At 41.2% G+C, this 22559-nt stretch overlaps 1 protein-coding gene across 3 annotated transcripts in view; it reads right to left on the bottom strand.

The window, feature by feature from the left end:
* The window catches only part of tln2b (talin 2b), a 106555-nt gene that overhangs the window by 41405 nt on the left and 42591 nt on the right, over window positions 1-22559 (bottom strand). For all 3 annotated transcript variants that reach the window (XM_074632926.1, XM_074632924.1, XM_074632925.1), the window contains exons 5-20: window positions 22166-22321; window positions 21601-21743; window positions 13602-13729; window positions 13251-13314; window positions 12939-13043; window positions 9004-9159; window positions 8274-8375; window positions 8106-8182; window positions 6347-6530; window positions 5612-5725; window positions 5074-5182; window positions 4366-4574; window positions 4071-4169; window positions 2210-2377; window positions 1594-1888; window positions 247-413 (exon numbers count right to left, since the gene is read on the bottom strand). In XM_074632926.1, coding sequence (XP_074489027.1) covers window positions 247-413; window positions 1594-1888; window positions 2210-2377; window positions 4071-4169; window positions 4366-4574; window positions 5074-5182; window positions 5612-5725; window positions 6347-6530; window positions 8106-8182; window positions 8274-8375; window positions 9004-9159; window positions 12939-13043; window positions 13251-13314; window positions 13602-13729; window positions 21601-21743; window positions 22166-22321 — 2276 coding nt within the window. The remainder of the gene's footprint in view (window positions 1-246; window positions 414-1593; window positions 1889-2209; window positions 2378-4070; window positions 4170-4365; window positions 4575-5073; window positions 5183-5611; window positions 5726-6346; window positions 6531-8105; window positions 8183-8273; window positions 8376-9003; window positions 9160-12938; window positions 13044-13250; window positions 13315-13601; window positions 13730-21600; window positions 21744-22165; window positions 22322-22559) is intronic.

Here is a 22559-nt window from a genome sequence, read left to right as displayed (position 1 = left end):
CCGTGAGGAGGATCCGCTCCCTATGTAGATATAACGGCTCATTCTCAGCTAACAAAAACACGACGATTCTTATTATCAGGTGATTATGCACTACAGAAAACATACTTATTAATATTATATTACATTTCTGCCAATAGATCCCCATAAATGCAACACACTGGTCCTTTAACTAAATGATATTACTAGTTAAATGCTCAATTATATCTATTGCATTACATTGTGACAGTAAACCTGTTACACTCTCACCTTAGCTGCCTCCACCATCCGAGCTGTGGCATCAGCCAGGAGTTTGGCTGCAGCCAGCAGTTTCTTTGAGTTGTCCACATCAATTTCTGCCTCTGCGTCAGATCTCATGGCGTTGACCAGGTCGGAGGTGGCCTGGGCTAACACCCTGGCCTGACGCACCATCTCACCTGTTCACACATACAGACAAAAAGTAAGTAAGCACATGAAGGCAGATGTCCCAGACAACTACTGTAGAATAGCAGCACAAAGACACACAAACAGCTGAAATTCAGTTTGTGCTGCAAAGCTGATTTTTCTATTTATTTCTGTTTGTCGTGCAGATTGTTGTAGATTTGTATCCATTTCGACAGCCAGAACCTTTTGAAAGTGATATTTACGTTTCAGACTTGTCATCATCCATTTAGCCATTATATTTTCTGAATATTCAGTTGAGACTGTAGAGATAAAATAACCAAAGGAAATATCTATTTTTGACTAATCCTTTGACTTGAATAAAAAAAATAAAGATCCTGCACACTAAGCGTAATACAAGCTGATATACTAAAGGGACAACTATTTTTGTAGAAACTGTGTGACAGACAAATTAGCATCATCTCATGCTATATATTATCATATCACCCAACTCTTGTGCATCACTAAGACATTTCTGTCTGTTGCTTAGTCGCATCATTGTTTTCACCTTCATGAACTTGTATAGCTGAAGGTTTCTGGTGAGTCATCCGCTCACACAAATCAAAGTCTTTGGAATATATATGTAACATCTCCCCACACTCTCGCTATAAAAAGCTGTGTTTCCCAAACGCCCACCTCCAGCTTGAAATAACTCACCGAGAGAAGTCTGTGAAAGACAACCCATCTAGGTGCTTTAAAATCTACATCCAATGGCCTTGGGAATCAACTGATCCACTATCTGTAGACTGGACTCCAATCACTGAATCTATGTCTACTATTTTCTCTTTTTTCCCCCCTTGTTGATTTATAAAAGGTAAAAAGTTTGCCCTGCTAAAAATGCCCTGGTCATGTGTTTTCTTTTAAGTTTCAAAGCCTCCCTGATGCTGATTGAGACCAGATTGAGAGCTCTGTAGTGGTTTTGGATGACATGCTTTCTACAACCCCTTGAGAATTGGCTGGGTTTGGAAATTCTTCAGCATCGTGGCTCAAAACATAACAAATATCTTGAACTTTGACAATGTTGCCACAGGATTTTTTAGGTCACTTAACATGGACACAAATATGGACGATATCTTAAGGCCCTCTTATGCACTCAAAACACAAGAATGAGTCAAGTGAAAGCAGGTATTCATGCCACTATATTTTCTGGCCTCCAGTATTTCTGTTTGTACTCACCAGCATCGCCCATGGAAGTGAAAATGTTTTCTGTCACGTTCATGATTGTGTCAGTGGCCTGGTCGTAGCGCCCGATGGGCTCTCCGCAGCTGGCGTAGTGGCGGACGTGCTGCAGCAGGTCGCTGAGGGCCTGGCTCACCACGCCGGCTGCTGCACCGACTTGCTTCAGCAGCTCGCCGTCGTCGCTGGCCGAACGGCAAGCCTTGACACAGGTTTCCACGGAGCGGTCCACCAGCTTCCCGGCCTCGACAAGCTGCTCCTGACACACTGGGGAGCTGATGGTTGGGCTCACCACCTGCACCGCACACAGTTGTTAACAGAAACTCAGACGAGTTACAAGAGCTGAAGACTTTTATGATATAAGACTGATCAAGTACAAGAATTCAGGCCTTTAAAATGAAACATTCCATCGTTATTCATTGGTTTCTGATAAAAAAAGTAACTTATTTTGGTCAAGATACGGCACAAAGACCTGTTTTAAAAGTTAAATATTGCACATCTCCATAGTAAACTGTAACAACGCTGTGATAACCAGTGTCATACATGCTACTTGGATGACTGTTGGTATGTCCTCTACCTACTTGGCTACTGAGATCACCAAGTTTTAGATCAGTACCTTGGTGCAGGCTACCAGCTGTGAGGTGGACAGGGCACACTGAGTGGCAGCTGCGATCACCCGGTTCTGCAATATGGTGTCCTCGGCCACCTGGGCCACGTTCTTGGCCTTCAGGACCAACATAGCAGCTGCATTGGCCACTGCTTTGGCCAGATTCATCAGGGTGTCCTGCAACATATTAATCAATGTCCTTCACTGAAACACAGCACAGCTGCGCACATGTGAGTGAAGGGACCGGGAAAGTAAATGTTTTTAACTCATCTTGTTCAGTTGAAATAGCACGAATACTGGACATCTCATGCACAAAGAATAACTAATAATAGTAAAAATACCTTAAGCAAGAGACAGATGTTAATATTAGGAGGCGAATAATAAATTATATCTGTTATATAGTAAAGACATTTGATCACAAGTGGTATCAAGGCCACAAGAAGACATCTAGGAACTAAAATGTGTATTTGTAGGTAAATGAAGTGTAAAAGCATAGATGAGGCAGATCTCAAAGGCTATAGAAAACCTTGTGTTATTGTTTACTACTAAAAGCTACCTTCTGACACCAGAAGGCATTGATGGAAGAGCTTAAAAATACATTTTACAAATATTGCTAACAGCAGCAATTAAATGCATCACAATTATGTGGTTGAAACCTGACCTTCCTAACATACAATATATGGACTGAGAAGTTATGGGAGATTTACCAGAGGGAACAAATAACATTTTTGACATTTTGAGACTCCAAAAAGATATATTCATTAAATGGTGGAGCCCTGCCATGGCTATATTAATACAGTGAATCCTTATATAGCCTTCTGAATCATCTCTCATTTTATCTCCTTATGAATATACACACATTCACACACAACTCCCTTCCCTGAACTCCCCCCTCCCTATTTTTTGTATTATTATTCATCCTTTCTTTCTAATTTGTACCTCTGTTCTACTTTAACTACAATTTAATACTTCAATCTGAAGTGATTTTATTTATTTTTTGAATTTATATTTTGAATTATTAAGGCAAATTATCTATAAACTAGAGCTGTCAAAGGTATCGCGATAACGCATTAACGCAACTTGCGATTTTTAGGTTGTAAAAGCTAAATAACGCTCTAAATGTATGCTACATTTCGGTGAGAAAAAACTGGCCTTGCCATGTTCAAAGGAGTCCCTTGACCTCTGACCTCAAGATATGTGAATGAAAATGGGTTTTATGGGTACCCACAAGTCTCCCCTTTACAGACATGCCAACTTTATGATAATCACATGCAGTTTTGGGGCAAGTCATAGTCAAGTCAGCACACTGACACACTGACAGCTGTTGTTGCCTGTAGGTCTTGAGTTTGCCATGTTATGATTTGAGCATATTCCTTATGCTAAATGCAGTACCTGTGAGGGTTTCTGCATAAAGCAAGCACATTTGCCCACTCCCATTATGATAACAGTGTTAAATACTTGACAAATCTCCCTTTAAGGTACATGTTAAACAGATACAAAATGTGAAATTAATTTGCGATTAATCACGATTAACTATGGACAATCATGCGATTAATCGAGATTAATTATTTTAATTGGTTGACAGCCCTACCATAAACCATATAGAAACAGCTGGAAAAAAAACTAGAAAAAACAGTAGGCAAGATTGTGAATATGATTGTATAAGTTGCTGAAACTGAAATAAAAAGTTCCAAAGCTCTCCTTCTGACACTTTGTTATAAACTCCCTATAAAGTAACAGTCTAATAATAAAGTCTGAGGTGATTACTTGAGTGTGTATTGACTTTTTTAAAGTGGGGCCAGAGAATAATGTATGTGTCTTCCTGTTTGGCCGGCAGTGTCATAGGAACAGTGAGTGGGTGGCGTCCAACCTGGAACTTCTCATCGGTCTCGCCCTCCCCCATGTGACGGAGCAGGTCCCCGCTGGCCTGTCCGATGCTTCCTGCTGCAGTCAACACCGTCTGTCTGGGCTGTACAACAATGACATCACCACATTCATTACTCTGGCCTATCTAAAACAGACTTCTGGATCAAAAGTCATCCCAGAATACCTTCATGTTCACTGATAAAAATCAAAACATTCAACACTGTATGTGGCTTTGTGGCTACCAGGATTAAAGTGGAGAATGAAATCCAAGTCAGTATAATAACCAGTGGGCGTCTCACCTCAGCAGACGCAGGTTCGACAGATCTGAGCAGATCCGACACAGCTCCTGCCAGCATCCTGGCAGCGCCCATGAGCTTGTGTCCGCTGCCCACCTCGTCGTCCATCAATGCCGCAAGCAGCTTGACACCCCTGGACATTTCCGTGAGGTTGGAGGAGATGGTGGTGATGGCGCAGCCCACCGCCGTGTAGTCGGTTTCTGTCGGCTCACCTGTGAAGGATGGATCGCCGTCATTTACAAACTACACCTGTGCTGCGCATCTCAATTTGTCGTGATGCTGCTGCCACATTGATTTAGCTAATTCACAGGGCAGCATGCGTGTCATATGCTGTAACACACACATCAGCGTCAGTGTCATCATTAGAGCCTATTTCAGATGGTTCCACAGAGATGAGCACGTTGATGAAGCAAGTGGCCGTGACGAAGAACATTTTTTTTAATAGCTAGTGGAGGGAGTGTAAGTGCAACCAAACAGATGGCGAGGTAAGATTAAAACTCCACAAAAGACTGGCAGGAACTTGACTGGCGTTGAGCCAAGCAGCAAGGGGAGCAGAGAGAGACATTGCCAGTATGTTGAGCTTCAGCACAACAAGTTCAAGATTTATTTATCAGTAGAATATCTATCAGGAAAAAATTACTCCATAAACCAGAATTGTGGTGTGTAAATACATGAATACTGAAGCTGTTTAGTATTCTCCTGGGCACTCACCTGCTGTGAGATTGACCACAGATGCCGTTCCAGCGGTGATGGCATCAACCTGAGAGTGGATTTCATGTTTGGATTCGTCCACTTTGTTCTGAACCCAAACCCTGGATGCCTTTCGGTGGAGGAGGAAAAAGCAGAGCTGTTGGCTTTCATCACAGTGGGTGATTTTCAGCTCAAATAAACTTTCTCGTGTAGGATTAAAGGACTAGAGCTCTACAACACCTACGGCTTCGGAAACACTCGAGCATTAAATGCAGCCTCCATATTTACAGTCAGTTCTGTATCCTAATTATATTTGAGAAATGTGATGGACTTTGATGTGATGCAAATGCTTAATTCTATCTAATCTGTCTTTGCTTTGCAAAAAAAACAGAAGCTGCGATATCAGAAAGCACACATTCATGAGAGTCAGAGAAGTGGAACTTAAGGAGTTGCTGTGAATGATGGGATGTGGAGGAGTCGTAGTACGGTAAATATATCCATGCTGCATCTATTCTAAAATATTTCTCAACACTGTGTAGTAAGTGGGAAGGAGACTCACCAAATCATGGCCGAGTGGAGGCAGATTTTCTACATATCCCAGGTCAGCCTGAGCCTGCTGCACAGCCTGCATACTGCTGTTTATGGTCCCCATCAGGGCCTGCTGGGCCAGACTCTGACAACAACAAACAACAGACACAGAGTGCAAATGACAAAAGTGATCTAAATACACAATATGTATAGTACTGTGTTTGTGCAAAGCTGTGAAACTCTCGGTCTTGCAGTCTATGTCTATAAACGCAGATAGGCTTTTAGTGTGACTATGAGGTACGTTTCATTCCCTATCACACTCTCTTCATATTGTTCATTGTGGTTCATTGTTGACAGCCGGGACTAAAAGCAATATATCAAACGCCGCAGATCACATTTACATGATGTTACATGATGTACCTCGACACTGTGTTCTGATATTTAAAATAAATAGAGAACTGAGCAGAGCGGCGGTGTGCTGCTACATCATTTTCTCATTCCCTCGGTTCAGTATTTTTGGTTCACACACAGTATTTTAATTACACAGATTGGCCCAAGGTTGGATGCTACCATGTCATGTCAAAATGTGGTCAAAGTTCAAGGTGCAATGTTTTGATGAAGTAGTACTGTATGTCCCAATTGTATGCATACTGCATGCAACAGTACGCACTTTGTAAGGGCAGCTGCAGTATGTACTAAAAGTAAAGACAAATGCGATTTGGAATGAAGTCCATGTTTGCTTGCAAGTGCAAATTCTCCTACTCACCAGTGGGGGCATGTGTCCTCTGTGCATCTGCCCTGTGGTGATTTGCTGCTGGGCAGAAGGCATTGTACCCATGTTGAAGGTGTCAGGGCCGCCAATAGACCCGGACCGAATTATACCTGGAAGTGCTACCGAGCCGTGCTCCACACGACCCACTCGATTGAACTGCTGCTGCAAAATTGTTGACCTTATACAGGAAGAAAAGAGATGGGAAGTGCATGATGACTTTCATAATATATATGTACAGTATCTATTAGGGCTGTCCCGAATACCATTCTTTGGGCTTCGAAGCTTCAGTGAGAAATATTCAAAGGTATTTGAAGCTTTGCTGTACGGTGCAGCACGCTGACATGTTCTTCTGTCTGTCGGTCTCCATCTCCCATCAATACTTACAATACAATAATTAATAATAGTTTATGTTGAATATGAATAATGAAAAAATGTTGTATTATTCCTTATTTCATGGGCTACTTTGGGGTTTATACATTATATTTATTACATGGCTCTGTTGAATACTCAATTCTGATGGTCAATTACGGCGTTCTACAGTCTGTTATTTCTTTATAGCAGACCATTGCTATGTATAACAGATCGTTGCTATGGATCCAGTTCTGATGTCGGATTTCTTAAGTAAGTAGCCGTGTAATAAGCGGGATAATGTACAGCTAGCAGGTCATTGTTGTGAAATAACCCCCTTCAGCATGATGGAAGACCCCTCCACTTTGCGTCAGGGTTTATTTCACAATAATGACCGGCTCGCTGCACATTATCCCTTACATATATATCAACGAAGCATTTAAATACTGATTTGGATGTCAATTACCATGGCAACAGTCAAAGCGTTGAAGCATTCGGGTCAGCCCTAGTATGTATGTTCAACCTACTTGAATAGGGTGTACTCATTTTCCTTTGTGTTACTAGTGAGTGTATCTTTATATTCAGATAATTGTCCCAGATGACAACGCAACTGTTTCTAATTTAGACGATGAAAATTACAAAATTATAATTAAAACAATTATCACGGTGAGTAGGCATTGTCGGAAAAAAATATTGTATGGGAGAAATGTCTGTTTTCCTGCCCAGCTCAACAGATGCTCCTGACTCCATTGGTTAATTATGGCTTGTTTTGAGAGGCAGCAATTATGTTTTTGTGCTGAGAACCACAACATGAGTCAATTGGCTCATAAGCAGCAGGAATATGACGCCCCATTCTGCCAGAGAGCGGTTTCACTAAGAGCCGTGTGGATTTCCAGTGACAACAAATTTCCAAGCTCTGCGTGATAGAGCCCCGGTCCATCAGCGTTATACCTTCATTCCTCATCAGTTACTAAGCTACATGGGAAAATCAGGAGAGATGGCTCCCAACTGGGAGATCAAAATTACTGAATAAAACAGCTTCCAACGAGATGATATCTTAACCTGCGTGGTATCTTAACTTCCAGGATGACGCAGCTTTCTTTTGTGCAATAAGATGATCATTTTTCTTCACCCTGAGGCAGGTTTTGTGTTTAGGTTTGCACAAACAAGGAAGCAATTTAGAAAATTGTATTCAGGAATATCGAGAGCGGCGTTAGTGTTATTTTAAAATTCAAACTGCTGTTTTTGTGCTTAATTCTAACATTACCTCTCTTGGGGGAACTATGCTGGGCTGGCAGAAATGTAATTACATGCACAATTAAACAGTGAGGTTTACATTCATGAGGAATAACTAGACTGTGCTCGCTGAATCAGAATGGTCAGATAATACATGAGCACTGCTCACTTCTTAGGGGACACCGATTCCTCCAGCATGGTGGATTCCTCATCTCCCTCAAGGCCAAAACGATCCTTACTCTGCTTCTGTAGAAAGAAGACATCACTGTCAACAATGTAGGCTGAATATATGGAGAATGAGATGATTTTTTTTCATATTAAATGTTTAATTACTTGCCTTCTTAAGAATGATGTCAATGTACCCAGCAATAAGCTGGGATATCTGCTCTCCCTCTGTAGTCTGGACAGAGTAGTAACTCTCCTGGTACTCTCCGAAATCCTTTGTAATACATTGAAAGCAGCAGAGATTCAGGGCAGTATTTCAACATCCATCTGGCACTGCTAAAACATCCTATACTTAATAAGCTTCTATGGCGCATCCCATTTATCCAAAGACCTGATTAAAAACGAGACGTAGTGAATCCCAAAACTGCTCACTTCAAAGCATTTTTAAAGAAACGCAAGGGTGAATATTTTTAAATCAATGTTGGCAAATATACCTTAGAGTATTTCTTTTTACAATTAGCATAATCTATTAATCTTTAAATGGAGAGCTCCTTTCCAATATGGGAGGAAAACAGACAGTACTGTTGCCAACAGCTGGTAAAGAAAATTAGAAAAGCTTTCAGATAAATAATACATCTAAATTCTGCACATTCTTCCCCGGGCATCTATTGTTAACGCAGATGAAATAGCTGGCTAGCATGCTGAAATCATTCAATATTGGAGTCTGAGGTCCCAACAATTTTTTGTTTGTATTGGGAAATGAGAACTGGGGGAAAAGATTGAATGTGTGATGTGGAGCCGTGTAAATCAGTGTTCACAGAATAACTGAATATGTGCACAGGATAAAGAGTCTATAACAACTGCATATGTGAGTAATGTTGATGCAGAGAGTCACACAGTACCAGGGTGAAGCTTTTGGGGGAGGCGGCCCATCTCTTGACTGTTGTCAGAGGCCACTCCTGCACCACTTCCTTCGTCTTCTCATCCACTCGCATCACCGACTCTTTGGTTATCCCAAGCAGCCGCGGGACTAGCTTATTTTTACCCTTCATCTTTTCCTGTCAGATAGGAAAACAAACATCAGACAACATTTAAACACCTACACAAATGATTCATTCAAGGCGCGAACGCAAAAAATCATTGTGCCTTTCTACTGGTGCTGTCGTAATACGCATGCTGTGTCCGTGGCTTAAAGCCCCGAATAGAGGAGAAGGAGGAGGAGGGCAGCTGTGAAGTGACCCAGCGGAGTCAGGCCTTGTTTAACTGCTGCTTTATTGAGCAGGGTCTCCACAGGGTTTAGTCGCTGTCAGCACACCAGCATGGTGCTTCCACCAGCTCTCTGCCTGAGAAGCTCTGGTGTCCTCCACTCTCTGCCCACTGAAAATCTATTACGGCTCACTCCAGAGACGGAGCCTACACTTGGCTCCCCTCCAGGGGTGCAGAGGACGACACAAAAATTAGCGGGTTTGTAGAGACGGGGGAGTTCAGAATACGTTCCATTTTATGTCTCCGGGCTATTGTTTTTTTGTTTTTTTTTATCACTGATCGCACAAAGGCCAATAAGTAGAGCGGCTTCTAGGTTCAGGGCTCCTCAACACAAGGACAGATAACATTATCCTGCAATATCTTCGCACAAAGGTTTATTAAAAACTTCCATTGTTTGAGGTCACGTTGCTTGAACGACATGATCAAGGCTGCGTTCAAGCAGGAAGTTTGATTTTCTAATCTGAAGTGGGTAGCTGAGGTATTATACTATTTTAAATAGCCTGACCTTGATTATTGTTGGGGGAAATCTGCAAGAAATCTCGGTAACACTTTATAATAACCATCATTAATAAATAGAAAATTAGTTTATTAAATTAATGTTAATAGTTATTTTACTGTTAACAAACAATGAAATGACAATTAATAATGTTTTCTAATTATTAATATTGTCATAATTTACTTTATTTTAATAGTTTATTGTTGCAAACATTATAACATTTTGTATACTATATTAAGCATCTTTTAATGATTACGAAAGGATTTGTTAAGAAATTGCTTGTTTAAAACATATATAAACATTACATAGATATTTGTAACACTTTGTTCAATGGTTAATAATGACTAATGGTTAATAATAATAATAATAATAAACCACCTATAAACATTATTTGGATGGCTATTATAAAGTTTTAACTGATGATTATAATACCTTGTTAAATGGTTGATAAATACTTTGTGACGCATCTATTAACATTAATTAGATAGATAGTTAATAGTTTGTCAATGGTTAATAATTTGTTTCTGGTCCATCAATCTACGTAATGTTTATAGATGTTTTAAAAAATGATTTTTTTAAAGGTTTAAAATCATTTGGTTATCATTAACAAATACTTAATGTAGTATATAAAATGATAAAATAACAGAAATTATAGCATGACTAATAATTAGTAAACATTATTAATTATTTTTTCATTGTTTATTAACAGTAAAATAACTATTATCTAAAGTTTAATTAGCTATCAATTTACCATTCATTAATGATGGATATTATAAAGTGTTACAGGCTCATTAACTTCCCATGTACAGTATTTCTGTGAAGATAACAGCAACAGAGGGCTCGCCAACCCGGAACCTGCAGCGATTAAAGACTGACAGATGAGAAATGGAAGGTTACAATAAACTCTCAGATATGCTTTCGACAAAGCCAGGTCTGTGCTTTCTGCCTCTGCTCACATCAAGAGCAGAGTGCAGCTGGAGTGAATTATTTAACAGAGTCTTGAAATCTCCATCACTACATCTCCTCATCGAACGCAGACAGGCAGCGCTCGTACATGTCGATGCACTCTTCCATACAGGATAATCTGAGCCCTGCAGTCTGCTTTAACTACAGGGCCAAACATTCCATTTATCGTCCATTAAGACCCCAGCAGACAACGGCACCGCTTCCTCTTTTCTTCCTCTTTCCTGCAACTTTGTAGCCAAATGGGTTGCTGTCAGAGAGCTTTTATAATACCTGCTGGGGCGACTTCATCCCATTCGCATGCTGCACTTCCACTCCACTTTTGTGCTCGCCAAACCAGAACAGAACAGAATTGCTATTGTCACAAGTGTTTCACAGCGTTGAGTGTGCTGCTGAACAGCAAACTGGAGCTTCTCATTGGTTGTGATAATGGGGTTTTGTGGTGTTTTCAACAAGGTTTCATACCTGTTTGACTGCACGGTGCATATTGGAGCAGCTGCCACTCAATAGCACAGAGACATTATGTGCCTGTTTTATATAACCAGGTGTTCATTAAATTGATATTGCTCAGCAATTACTAAAGGGAAATCCCTGGTTTTATTTTCATATCTTTGGCCCTCAAGTATCAGTTATGGTAACACTGGACTGTAAGTACTGTAGGTTAACTGAGGTCTGCTACTGTGGCACATTACTGCAACAACGTTAAACATGCAAGAAAAATACTTGTAAGCAAGCCAATCTACCACTTTTTTTGGAGGTAAAACAACAAGCATGGCAGAGCAAAGCTGAACCAGGAAGTCTGTCTGTAAATTCTGATGAATGTTAACAATAAAAACAGAGCGCAATTAAGTCCCGCTCACCCCGGAGGGGAAAACAATTCATCGCTCTCCATTGACTTTGTATTGCATCAAGGTGCCTCAATTCCATCTGCTTACAAACAACAGAAAAATGGAAAAATGCCTAAAAGCTGCTGTGTGCTGGGCTGCACTACCAACAGGGTAAAGAACCCAGAGCTAAGTTTTTATAAGCTGCCGAACCAAAAAACTGAGGCATCAGCAGGAAGAATGGGGAAACTGTGGGATCCTGAGACTCAGTATGCCGACATGTGCAGCAAGCATTTTGTCCAAATGTCAGTTTTAGGCTATAGTGAAGCTAAAGCACTTTGACAGTGTGCAACTTATATAGTTATAGTTATAGTGGAATGTGGATCAGAAAGCTATGCAGTATTATGTTTGCAAGTGCCTTAGCCAACTACAGTAGCTTGCTAACAGCTAACTTCATCATCTTACTCATCATCCATCATCATTTTAGTTATCAACTGCACCCCTGGTAGACATAGGGTGCTAAAATAATCCCTTGACATGCTGAAATCTGATGTTTTTAGTTAGCTACAGGCATTTTCTTAGCGTTTCATCCCTTGGTTGCATATTGCAGCGCTGATTGTTTTCCCCTCCAGTAGGAGACGTCGCGCTCTGTCTCTATGGAGGGTTTGGTTTAACCATTCCCCCTTTGTTTTCTCTTCCAAATAAGTTTGTTTACGACCTGTAGGATCATCTGACTGCTTGCGTCTCTTCTCTCGTCTAAATTCTTTTTAGCAATGCCGCTGACTTTCAAGATCTTACGCAATAAACTTATAACTAATAGAAATGTTGATAGGAGAATAAGATTGTAATTATCCTTCAATGGCTTTTTTGGTGGGAATGCAAGCATATTGTCTAGGGCTGCAACTAACGATTATTTTCATTGTCAATTAATCTGTAGTAATTGATTAGTTGTTTGGTCTATAAAATGTCAGAAAATGGTGAAAAATGTTGATCAGTGTTTCCCAAAAGCTCAAGATGACGTCCTTCTTTTGTCCTCAACTCAAAGATATTCAGTTTACTGTCATAGAGGAGTAAAGAAACCAGAAAATATTCACATTTAAGAAGCTGGAATCAGAGAATTTTGATTTTTTTTTCCTTTAAAAGTTAAAAGTTACTCAAAAAATTGTTGGCAATTAATTTAATAGATGACAACTAATCGATTAATTGTTTCAGCTCTAATATTGTCTGCTGTGCTTATGAATCCAATGACCTCTCTGCTGGTGTAAAGTAGCATGGTTTTAGTTCTTACCTTCACCAGGAAGAAGGACACTCCATATGTCATCAGGGACCTTGCGAGTTTCACATACTTCACTTTTGCCTCAATCTCCGTCATCTCTCCACATTTTTGATGGTCCTGGACAAACAATAGAAGTTACATCCCCACTCCCACGATTGACTCAACATTACATATGTTATGTGTTATGTTCAACATGTTTTGAATTTTGTCAATTTATGCCTCAACAGAGAACAAATTACTATAATTCCCATGGGCCGCACACAGTTTCAAACATGTTTTTTTTTTCTTTTTAAATGCAGCATTCGAGCAACGTAATGTACATACTTGGAATATTTTCTTCTCCGATCCTCTCGCCTTGATGTACTCTTTAGGTAGGAACTCCTTCAGGCTACGGAGATAAATTACATTTTTGCACGGTTACTCTTTTACAGGCATTTCCTTTTCTGTTAACATACCTCTACATATGAGGTCATTCTTGCCCTACTGCCTACATATCAGAAAACAGTTGTAACAGCTGACATCATCCCTGAGCTTTCCACTGGAAGGAAATCCCTGAAGCAAGAGATAACCACTATGTATGCACAGCTGTGAAACGAACATATAAAAGTACAACACGCCATGCAGAGTCATTGTGAATGTTGGTGTTAATGCATCTTAATGATAAAGAAAGCTTACTCCAGGAATCCGGGCTTGTGTTTGTGCTCCACGTGGGGTCCAAACTGGATCTGACACTGGATGCCCGAAAACTCACAGGCTTTATCAAAGGAAACGGGGTGGGATCCATTCAATATATCATCCCTAGCCTGAAGGAGACATGATGAGAGAGAGAGAGGGTAAGTGAGAGGCAAAAACACACGTCCAGGAACTACAAAGACATGAGAATTATCCAAAATTCACCCAACAGAGCTCCTGTAATGAGCACTTCATTGTGTGCTTTGAATGCACTGTGGCTTCAGAGAGAGGATGTCTTCTAAGTGAATGACTAAGTGTATTTCCAGAGCAGGGACATCATCGCCGAGACTCACCCACACAGGGGAGCCAAACACGATTTGTTTGTGACAATAAAAGCCATTCTGCTGGCTTTCAAATGTAACAGCTCCAACAATTTGTCATCACAGCCCATTAAGTGTTATTAAAAAGGAAAACACATTACTGAAATGCATCAGTCTTTCACGATATCCCATCTGCATTACAGAACGGCCCTCAATATGTTGCTAAGAAATCTAATGACTGGAGGGGGAAAAAAAGAAGAAGAAGGCTTGTTTGGTGCTGTTGGGACATCACTTATGTTTCAATGCTTCTGCAGCCAGGCTGTCTACATTATCTTCACCATTTAGGTAGATGGAAAGGGAGAAGCCTTTGTTGACATATTTCAAATGGTTGTCAGTGTGTGCTGTTTTCTCCAGGGGGCAGTCAGTTCTGCCTATCTCTCTCTCTACCCCTCTTTCTAGTTCTCTGCTGCAAAATTAATGGCTCCAAAAGCTGAGAGGCCTCGCTGCCAGTGTGAGAGCCTCCATCAGTGCTTTTTAGCATTAGCATATCAGCACACAGCGTGTACCCGACTCATTCTTACGTCCCATTACATCAATGAAAAACTAAGCAGCAGCTTACTGCTGTAATGAGGACAACAATCTCCTCCACTCACAATCAAGTCCTCTCCCCAGTGCAATCCACAGTGGAGTACATAGAGTAAAGCTCTTACTAAACACAAGAAGACACTCTAAAATTAGCCCTCACATATGCCATTCACTCTGAAACACACTGTTCACTGGGAGGTATTACCGTGAAGTAAGATTTTGGGTATAATGGGTGAACTAAATGTACATTTTTACATTTTAAACTAAGTATTGCTTGGTGGACGCAGATTGGTTAAAAGGCCCCAGTTATTTAGAAAAAAAAATAACTTAGGTTGCAAGAGCCTCAGTGTGGGTTTAGACACACAGAGACGTAGGGTGTAGCACAGCAACTGTAGATACCAGTGGCAACTGTAGATATACCAGTGGCAGCAAAATTGGGGAGGACAGGAGGAAAACCAACCCACAGCATCATGTCATTTTACACTAGTTGTCTACTTATCTCTACTTTCTTTTTTATTAAACAAAAGAAAATAATACAGATTAAGTAAACAGGGGATATTAGCCAAATAGAACAATAAAAAAAGAGCCAGGGGTATATGACATTAGACAGAAATATTATACAGATATTCAAAGGTCCAGTGTGTAGGATCTGGCGGTATCTAACGGTCAGGTGAGGAGATTGCAACCAACTGAAGCTTCTCCTGTGTGCCAAGCGTGTTGGAGAGCTACGGTGACCGAAGCAAATACGCGAATATCCCTCTCTAGAGCCATATGGAGCAGAGCCAGTGCATAAAGTGTGTGTACTTGGGAAGTGAGTGGTGAAGTAAGAGAGAGAGAGAGAGAGAGAGCAGCAGCGACGGGAGCGAGTAATGTGATTGTCCAGCCCAGGAAGGAAAAGTTAACAGAGTTTGGTTTGTCCATTCTGGGCTACATAGTGGTGCAACATGGCGGACTCAGTGGAGAGGACCTGCTTCCTATGTAGATACTGTATAAATGGCTCATTCTAAGGTAACAAAAACACAACAATCCTTATTTTCAGGTGATTATACGCTAATGAAAACATACTTATTAATATTATATTCCATTTCTGCAAATAGATCCCCCTAATTGTTACACACTGGACCTTTAAGTGTCTTGATAGCCTTTTTGTTAGTTGAATTAGAAAGTGGTTTTACATATTGCTCAACATCCTTCAAGGAAACAACAAAACATATATTTTTTTATTGTTAAATTTACAGTATATTATGATTAAAATATTTTGCCAACATCATTATCAAATTTATTAAAAAAAAATTTCTTCTTTTCTTGTTTTTTTTGAAGAAACCAAACACCACATTTTCTCATGTATCCCGTATCTACTTGATAACCTAGCATGTTATTATCATGTTTTTGGAGTAACCTGGTTATGCGTTTCGCATATGTAAATATGGTTTCAGAAACCAGGTCATGCCTTCCCTCGATTTGAGAAACTCAGATGTGCTAGCTGGAGCACTGACAGAAACTAGGATGCGGCTGGATGTAAACACTTTAACCAGGTTTCATAGATGCATCCTCAACTCCAGTTCCCATTTGCCAGTAAAATAAATATACTGCATATGATGCTCTACACCTTAAAATAAAAGCGAAAGTTTATTGCAATGATTACATTTTATCGGTTGTTGCTCTCATCTTCCATTACTGGGGAAAAGATAAGGGAGCCAACATCCTGCAGAGAGGTAAATGCAACAGTGGCCAAGCAGCCAGAAACCAAAGTGGGTTCTTCCTAAATTGCTGCGTCAGTCAGTCGGGAAATGACGGTTTGACACACAGTTGATCAGCAAGTGAGATATATTGTGATATGGTAAACAAGGCGATATATTGTGATAAAAAAAAATAATAGTTTTAGGAAACCTGTCATAGTAAAGAACACACCAACAGATGCATACAATATTTTATGCAATCAGAACAGTGGGATCTTGGTTTGCATTTATCACAGAGGGCACATACACCAAGATGGTGCATATCTTTGCAAATAAAGCATTGACTGAGTTAATCTTTGCATGGAAACTATTAATTAAAAATCGATACAGTATCACAAAACATAATATTGCGATACTCGATATTTTTTGACACCCCTAGTTGGCATTTCAATATACTCGTTGCTTTGCTTACAATACAGGATATAATATATAATATTCAGTTGCCACACACAGTAAAGGTTACTCTGAACACTGAATGAATCATGGGCCGGCTGGTTTCAAATCAATAAGCAAACATCAGATTAAGCAGCCAACTATACAGGTACTGTATTTGGTCAAACGACTGGCCAGATTATTCTGTCATGATTGTCACCAGACGAGACAGCGAGGACAGACCCCGACTTTCCTCAAAGCGGATATGGCAAATGATACAGGCGCTGGTTCTGGGACATTTTTAACAGAGCTGCATGAGTGGAAGTGAAGCACAAGACATCAGAAGCCGTGACACATACAGCCTGAGGCTCAAACACTGAGGTCAACGGGTCCAACCGCGGCCCAACAGAGCGCACACAGTATAATGCAGCCTTAAAAATAAATGCTGACATAGGGATACACTAAAGTGGCTAAATGCACACACGGTGCTCCATCGGGACGGTATAAATAAGTGGGTAAAGGAATATTTAATAGTTTCATAACCTGGACAACACAGTTCTATTCTGGAGACATATCCTAAATGAAAACATGATTCGGGGGGGCGTTCTGGTGTCTCACTAAGCTACAGCACTGAACCTGAACTGACCGAAATCCAACCTTTGATTCTTCTATTTTCTCTGTTCGTTTTCCAATAAAGTAGAAATGCTTCATAAGCTTTTAAAATGCTGTCACAAACTCTTACAGAACAATTGATGGAAAAAAAAAATATGATGAAATGGCAGCTGGCAGCAGGGTATATTTCATTTTGACAAATTCATTTGTCCCTGTTTTGGACTCCCGTGGTACAAATAGCACAATTTAAGAATAAAAGAGCAAAAGCAAAAGAGCAGAGGACACACAGGGTGATGCTATTGCTACGGAGGTTTATCCTGGTCTTAGCACAAATACATGACAGAAAGGGAGTGGTCGAGTAGTAAAGTAGATTAGTCTGTTACTGGCAGAGCTTCCATTATGTGTGTGTGTGTGTGTTTGTGTGGGTGGGTTTGAAATCATTGAAGCTTCAAATCATTAGTAAACATTTGACATCATCGCCGATTCGCGGGGATGCTCTGTCAAATAATGCCAGCGATAATGTCATCATCCGCACAATCTGAATTCAATTACTCCATCCTGCTGAGTTTCTGAGAATTACAGGAACTGTGAATGACGGAGGATGTTAAAGAGGAAGAAAATGGAGGGAGAGTAAAAAAGCTGTGCAAAAAAAAAGACAAGAAGCGAAAGAGAAGCCGGGGGTATGTTCCACTCTTCTGGCTCCGTTTGGCCTTTTTAACACAGTGACAAATTAGAGCCGCGGCCATGTGAAGAGTCTCTGTGATCTGCCTGTGTAACAATCCGAGTGTGTGTGTGTCAGAGAGAGAGAGAGAGCGAGAGGGAAAGATAGATGGGGAAGGGTAACGGAGAGGCAAAAAGGAGGCGGGGGCGAGAGGCGGGGTTGTTATTGCGAGAGGAAATATGAGTCTGTGTTGAGAGGAGAGCATGATATGCACGGCGCTGTGATGTGTGCCAGAGTAACAGGGTGGGGATGTGTGCGATTATGTCAGAATGTGTAGGAGATGGAGAGGGAGTGGAGACAGACGAACGGGAAGGGAAGGAAACTGGAGGGTAAGAAAAATAGAGGCAGAAACAGGAACAGACAGATAGAAGGGAGGAGAGCAGCAGGAGCAGGCAGAGAGGGTGGCTGGATGCTTTTTATGAACATATTCAGGAACGCAGCGGGGATCGAGAAGATGAAGAGAGTCAAATTCCAACGACTCCACACATTTCAGACATGGTATATATATATATATATATATATATATGCAAAAAACAGCACTCACTTAGATATATATATATATATATCTAAGTGAGTGCTGTTTTTTGCAGAGATTCTGTGTGGGAGAGCAATCTTATGTTTTAGTATCCGCTTCTGTGAGTGTATTAACTCTCTCCCAAACTCTCCCTCTATTTCACAAGATACATCTGTATGTGTGGGTGTGTGTGTCCAAAACACTGCTGTTTCCAGGAGGGGTTAATGTGCATGCAATGATGTGTGCAGTGAGCAAACCCTGACTAGTGCGGTACCAGGCTCAGCTGACCCCCCTCAGGGAACCCCCCCCGGTGCCAGCAGGGCTCCCTCGGTTTAAACAACTGGTAGAACCAACACATGCAGGCACACACTCACAGAGAGAGCGAGAGAAACTAATTTAATAAACACACACCGCCTCATCCAGACGTAAACTCCAAAAAGCCAGATATATGCTGCGTGTTGGACAAATCTGCAAACAACAGGGAGTGTTAAGGTACTTATGTGACTCACTGCCCCTGAAATCTCCTGAACCTTATGAACATCTATTATACTATTATAGATATAACCTCTTCAACCCCACTGAATCACTGGTTGGTTAGCCACTACAAATGTGTGCTGTGCAGTCAGTCAGTCATTGTTAAAACCCACAGAGCTTTTGTTGCTCCTAATGTTTCCAAGGACACCAAATATGTCAGGCTGAATTTTGGGGAAATGCACAAGAAGACTATTAGAAGAATAGAATATTTCCATTTGAGGAATGGTGGAGCCATAAAAAACACTGAATATTTCAGTCCACACATTGTGAATTAAAGAGTTGGAATAAGTGGATACAATATAGTGTGGATTAAGATGATTATTAGGGGTGTGGGAAAAAATTGATACAGCATAGTATTGGGATATTTTGAGTGTCAATATTGTATCGATATATGGACGTCAAGTATCGATCTTTCATTATATAAACTATTAACCTCTTAACAATCTGACGGCCTGCCGGCGGGCTCAGTGTTATAGCTAGAGTGAAGATACTGGTATCATATGAAGCCAGAAAACCGAAGGGATCGATTGGTACCAATCATGTCATGTTAGCGTGTCGGGAAAAACTGGCATGGTCCTTTTCAAAGGGGTCCTTTGACCTCTGACCTCAAGATATGTGAATGAAAACTCTGAGATGAACAGAGTGAAAACTGTATCTTATTAGATAAAACTGATGTTGACAAACTGCATATTTTGCAGTTAAAAAAAGGTATATCTTATCGCAATACCCAGCAAATCGCAATAAGATTGTATCGTGATAATATTGTATCGTGGGGTCTCTGGTGATTCCCACCCTTATCATTATGACCTTAAAGCTACTTAAAGGGAAAACTGTATTTTATGGTGATAAAATGAAACACGTTTCAGCAACTGGATAGCTTATTTCTCACTGCAAAGATTATAAGAAACTGGACTCTTCCAAAACTGTAGCCATGTTTTTTGAAGTTGAAAATCAGAGGCCAGACCAATGCCGTCCCACTGAGTAGTGCATTCATTCAGTCATGTGTAGAAAGAGATTGTCAACCATGCTGCTCAAGGTAAATCTTACTTAGCTTGCCAAAACACAAAGAACGGTGGGACGGTGTTACAAAGATAATCCAGCAACATTAAAACATCTGGACATCTCAAGGTTAGAGCCCAACAATGGCAATGCAAACAGCAGTAGTGCTGATAACTACATGTTTGTATGTATGGAGAAGACGGGAGAGCAAGTAACAAAGGTAATGTGATGGTGGGAATCACAGAGGAACTTTAAGGTGCACTAATCAATATTTCTATATTAACAATGGATCAAATGAGCATATGTAATGGAAAAGGGGTCGCTTGTAGTGACAAATCCACAGATTGTTCACATGTTGTCAACTTTATAAGATGATAATATGTCAGTGTTTTGTTTACAGTTTGTTCTTCTGTGCTCAGACCAAGCAGCAACCTCTGGTGCTGAGAAATGAAGCCAACACGGAAGTGCCAAAAACTGCAGTTCTTCAAATGGCCACTTTAGGCTGGCTCTGAAAGCGAATCCATCCATTATCCGTAACCGCTTATCCCATTCGGGGTCGCGGGGGGTCTGGAGCCGATCCCAGCTGACATTGGGCAAAGGCGTGGTACACCCTGGACAGGTCGCCAGCCTATCACAGGGCTGACACATAGAGACACACAACCATTCACGCTCACATTCACACCTACGGGCAATTTAGAGTCAACAATTAACGTAACCTGCATGTCTTTGGACTGTGGGAGGAAACCGGAGAACCCGGAGAAAACCCACGTGGGGAGAACATGCAAACTCCACACAGGAGGACCCCTAGCCGGATTCGAACCTGCGACACTCTAGCTGCCTCTAGCAGTGCTAACCACTGCACCACCATGCAGGCCTCCAAAAGCAAGTCAATCCACATAAAGCTCCATGTTAAAATGCCCAACTTTACAGCAGAAGAAAACATGTTTACAGCCCGGTACAAAAAACGGTTTTGGTCTCTATAGCTAGTATCCCCGTCCATGACAACTGCACAGGGGGTGGATTTTAATATAACTCACCCCTTTCAATTATACGAAGACTTAAAGTTAGGCATAATTTAGGGTGTGGCTGCGTTAAGTGACAGGCGGATGCCGTACCAGGTCGCTCTGCTGCATCACTCGGCTCGCCTCAGCTCCACAGGCGATCCACCTCTCTGCCCATTTTTTGGATTAGTCGGATGTGTTGTCACTGCCACAATGGCAGCCTATGTCCATTATTTTATACAGTCTATGATTCAGACAAAGTGCAGCTGTTCTACCTGGAACTAAAGCTTTTCCTTCAAGGATTCATATTGTTGTGCCCCTGTACAGTAAGAAACAAGTCAAACCTGTCTGGACCACATCTGAGGTTCCCACATCTGTCTGTCCAGACCTGGCCAACAGTTAGATGCAACAACATAGTGATTGAGCGTAATTACACTGTCTCGTTGTGCCTTCTGAAAAACATTGAATCCCCCCGCCCCCTCTGCTTGGGACTCATTTTTCAGGTTGGGCTGTAACAGCAAAAAATGTGTGTACAGTAGGTCACCCTCTCTCGCCTCTGTTTTGTTTTTGCTACAGCAGCATAAAGGTGAGTGTAATTGTTTTACCTGAACATAGAGCAGGTTTAGCTGGACAGGGTCCCGCGAGTCCACGTTCTGGTCCGAATAGAAGAACTTGCGCCTGAGCAGCAGAGTCTCACTTTCCTCCACTCCCTGCTCTCTGAACGTCCTGCTGTGGTCCAGCCAGTTCACTGCCCAATCAATACACACACTCTGTTAGCACACGCACTGAAATGAATAGACACTCACTTTACACAGATGTTACCAGAGGAGGATACTGAACTAACGTGAGACAGACAATCAACCAAATGAATCACGGGGAAGTGAAAATCTTGAACAGAGTCATTTGCATTATTTTCTGTGGAGACGAAAGCTAGTTTCCATCCAAAGTGAAAGGGTGATTTATGTATTTGCATGTTTCAAAATTTAATTGGTGTCCTTTGGGAAAAAGATAACACTTGTAATTCCATTAAATTTTGATATGTCAATGCAATAAATTAAACTTGAGTGATGAAGCACATGTCCACATGATGGTGTTGAGTCAGATTCACTAATGTGAAAATAAAAAAACGGCCATAAAAAGCCATCAAGATATCAACGAGCTCGCACTCACGCTCATCATCCGTGTGGAGTTTGGCTTTGAGCTTTTCCATCTTCCTCTCGTCTCGTAGCTGCAGCGTTCTGTCTCTCTTCAACGTCCCCATTCCTTCCTCCTTCTTCTCCTCCGTCACCTCCTGAATGAGGGAGTACTCCTCATAGTTGGTGATTCCTGAAAAGAGGGCAAGTTAGCCAGGGGATTCTCAGAGGAGGAGAGGCACGATAACCAGCACCGTGATAGAGAAAGCGCCTCTGCAATTCTCTCGCACTCAGTTTTTTTTTTTTTAATCTCTTTCTCTCTGCTTTGAAACAGAAGTGAAGGAAAGCTGGTACAGAGCCAGAAAACTAAAATGGGAGCAGGGGAGGAGGAGAAGCCAAGCAGAAAGACCTACTCTAAACAAACATTTTCC

This window comes from Sebastes fasciatus, chromosome 4, assembly GCF_043250625.1.
Source record: "Sebastes fasciatus isolate fSebFas1 chromosome 4, fSebFas1.pri, whole genome shotgun sequence".
Taxonomy (NCBI): domain Eukaryota; kingdom Metazoa; phylum Chordata; class Actinopteri; order Perciformes; family Sebastidae; genus Sebastes; species Sebastes fasciatus.
The sequence above is the reverse complement of the archived record's forward strand: the minus strand, read 5'-3'. Positions and strand labels throughout refer to the sequence as shown.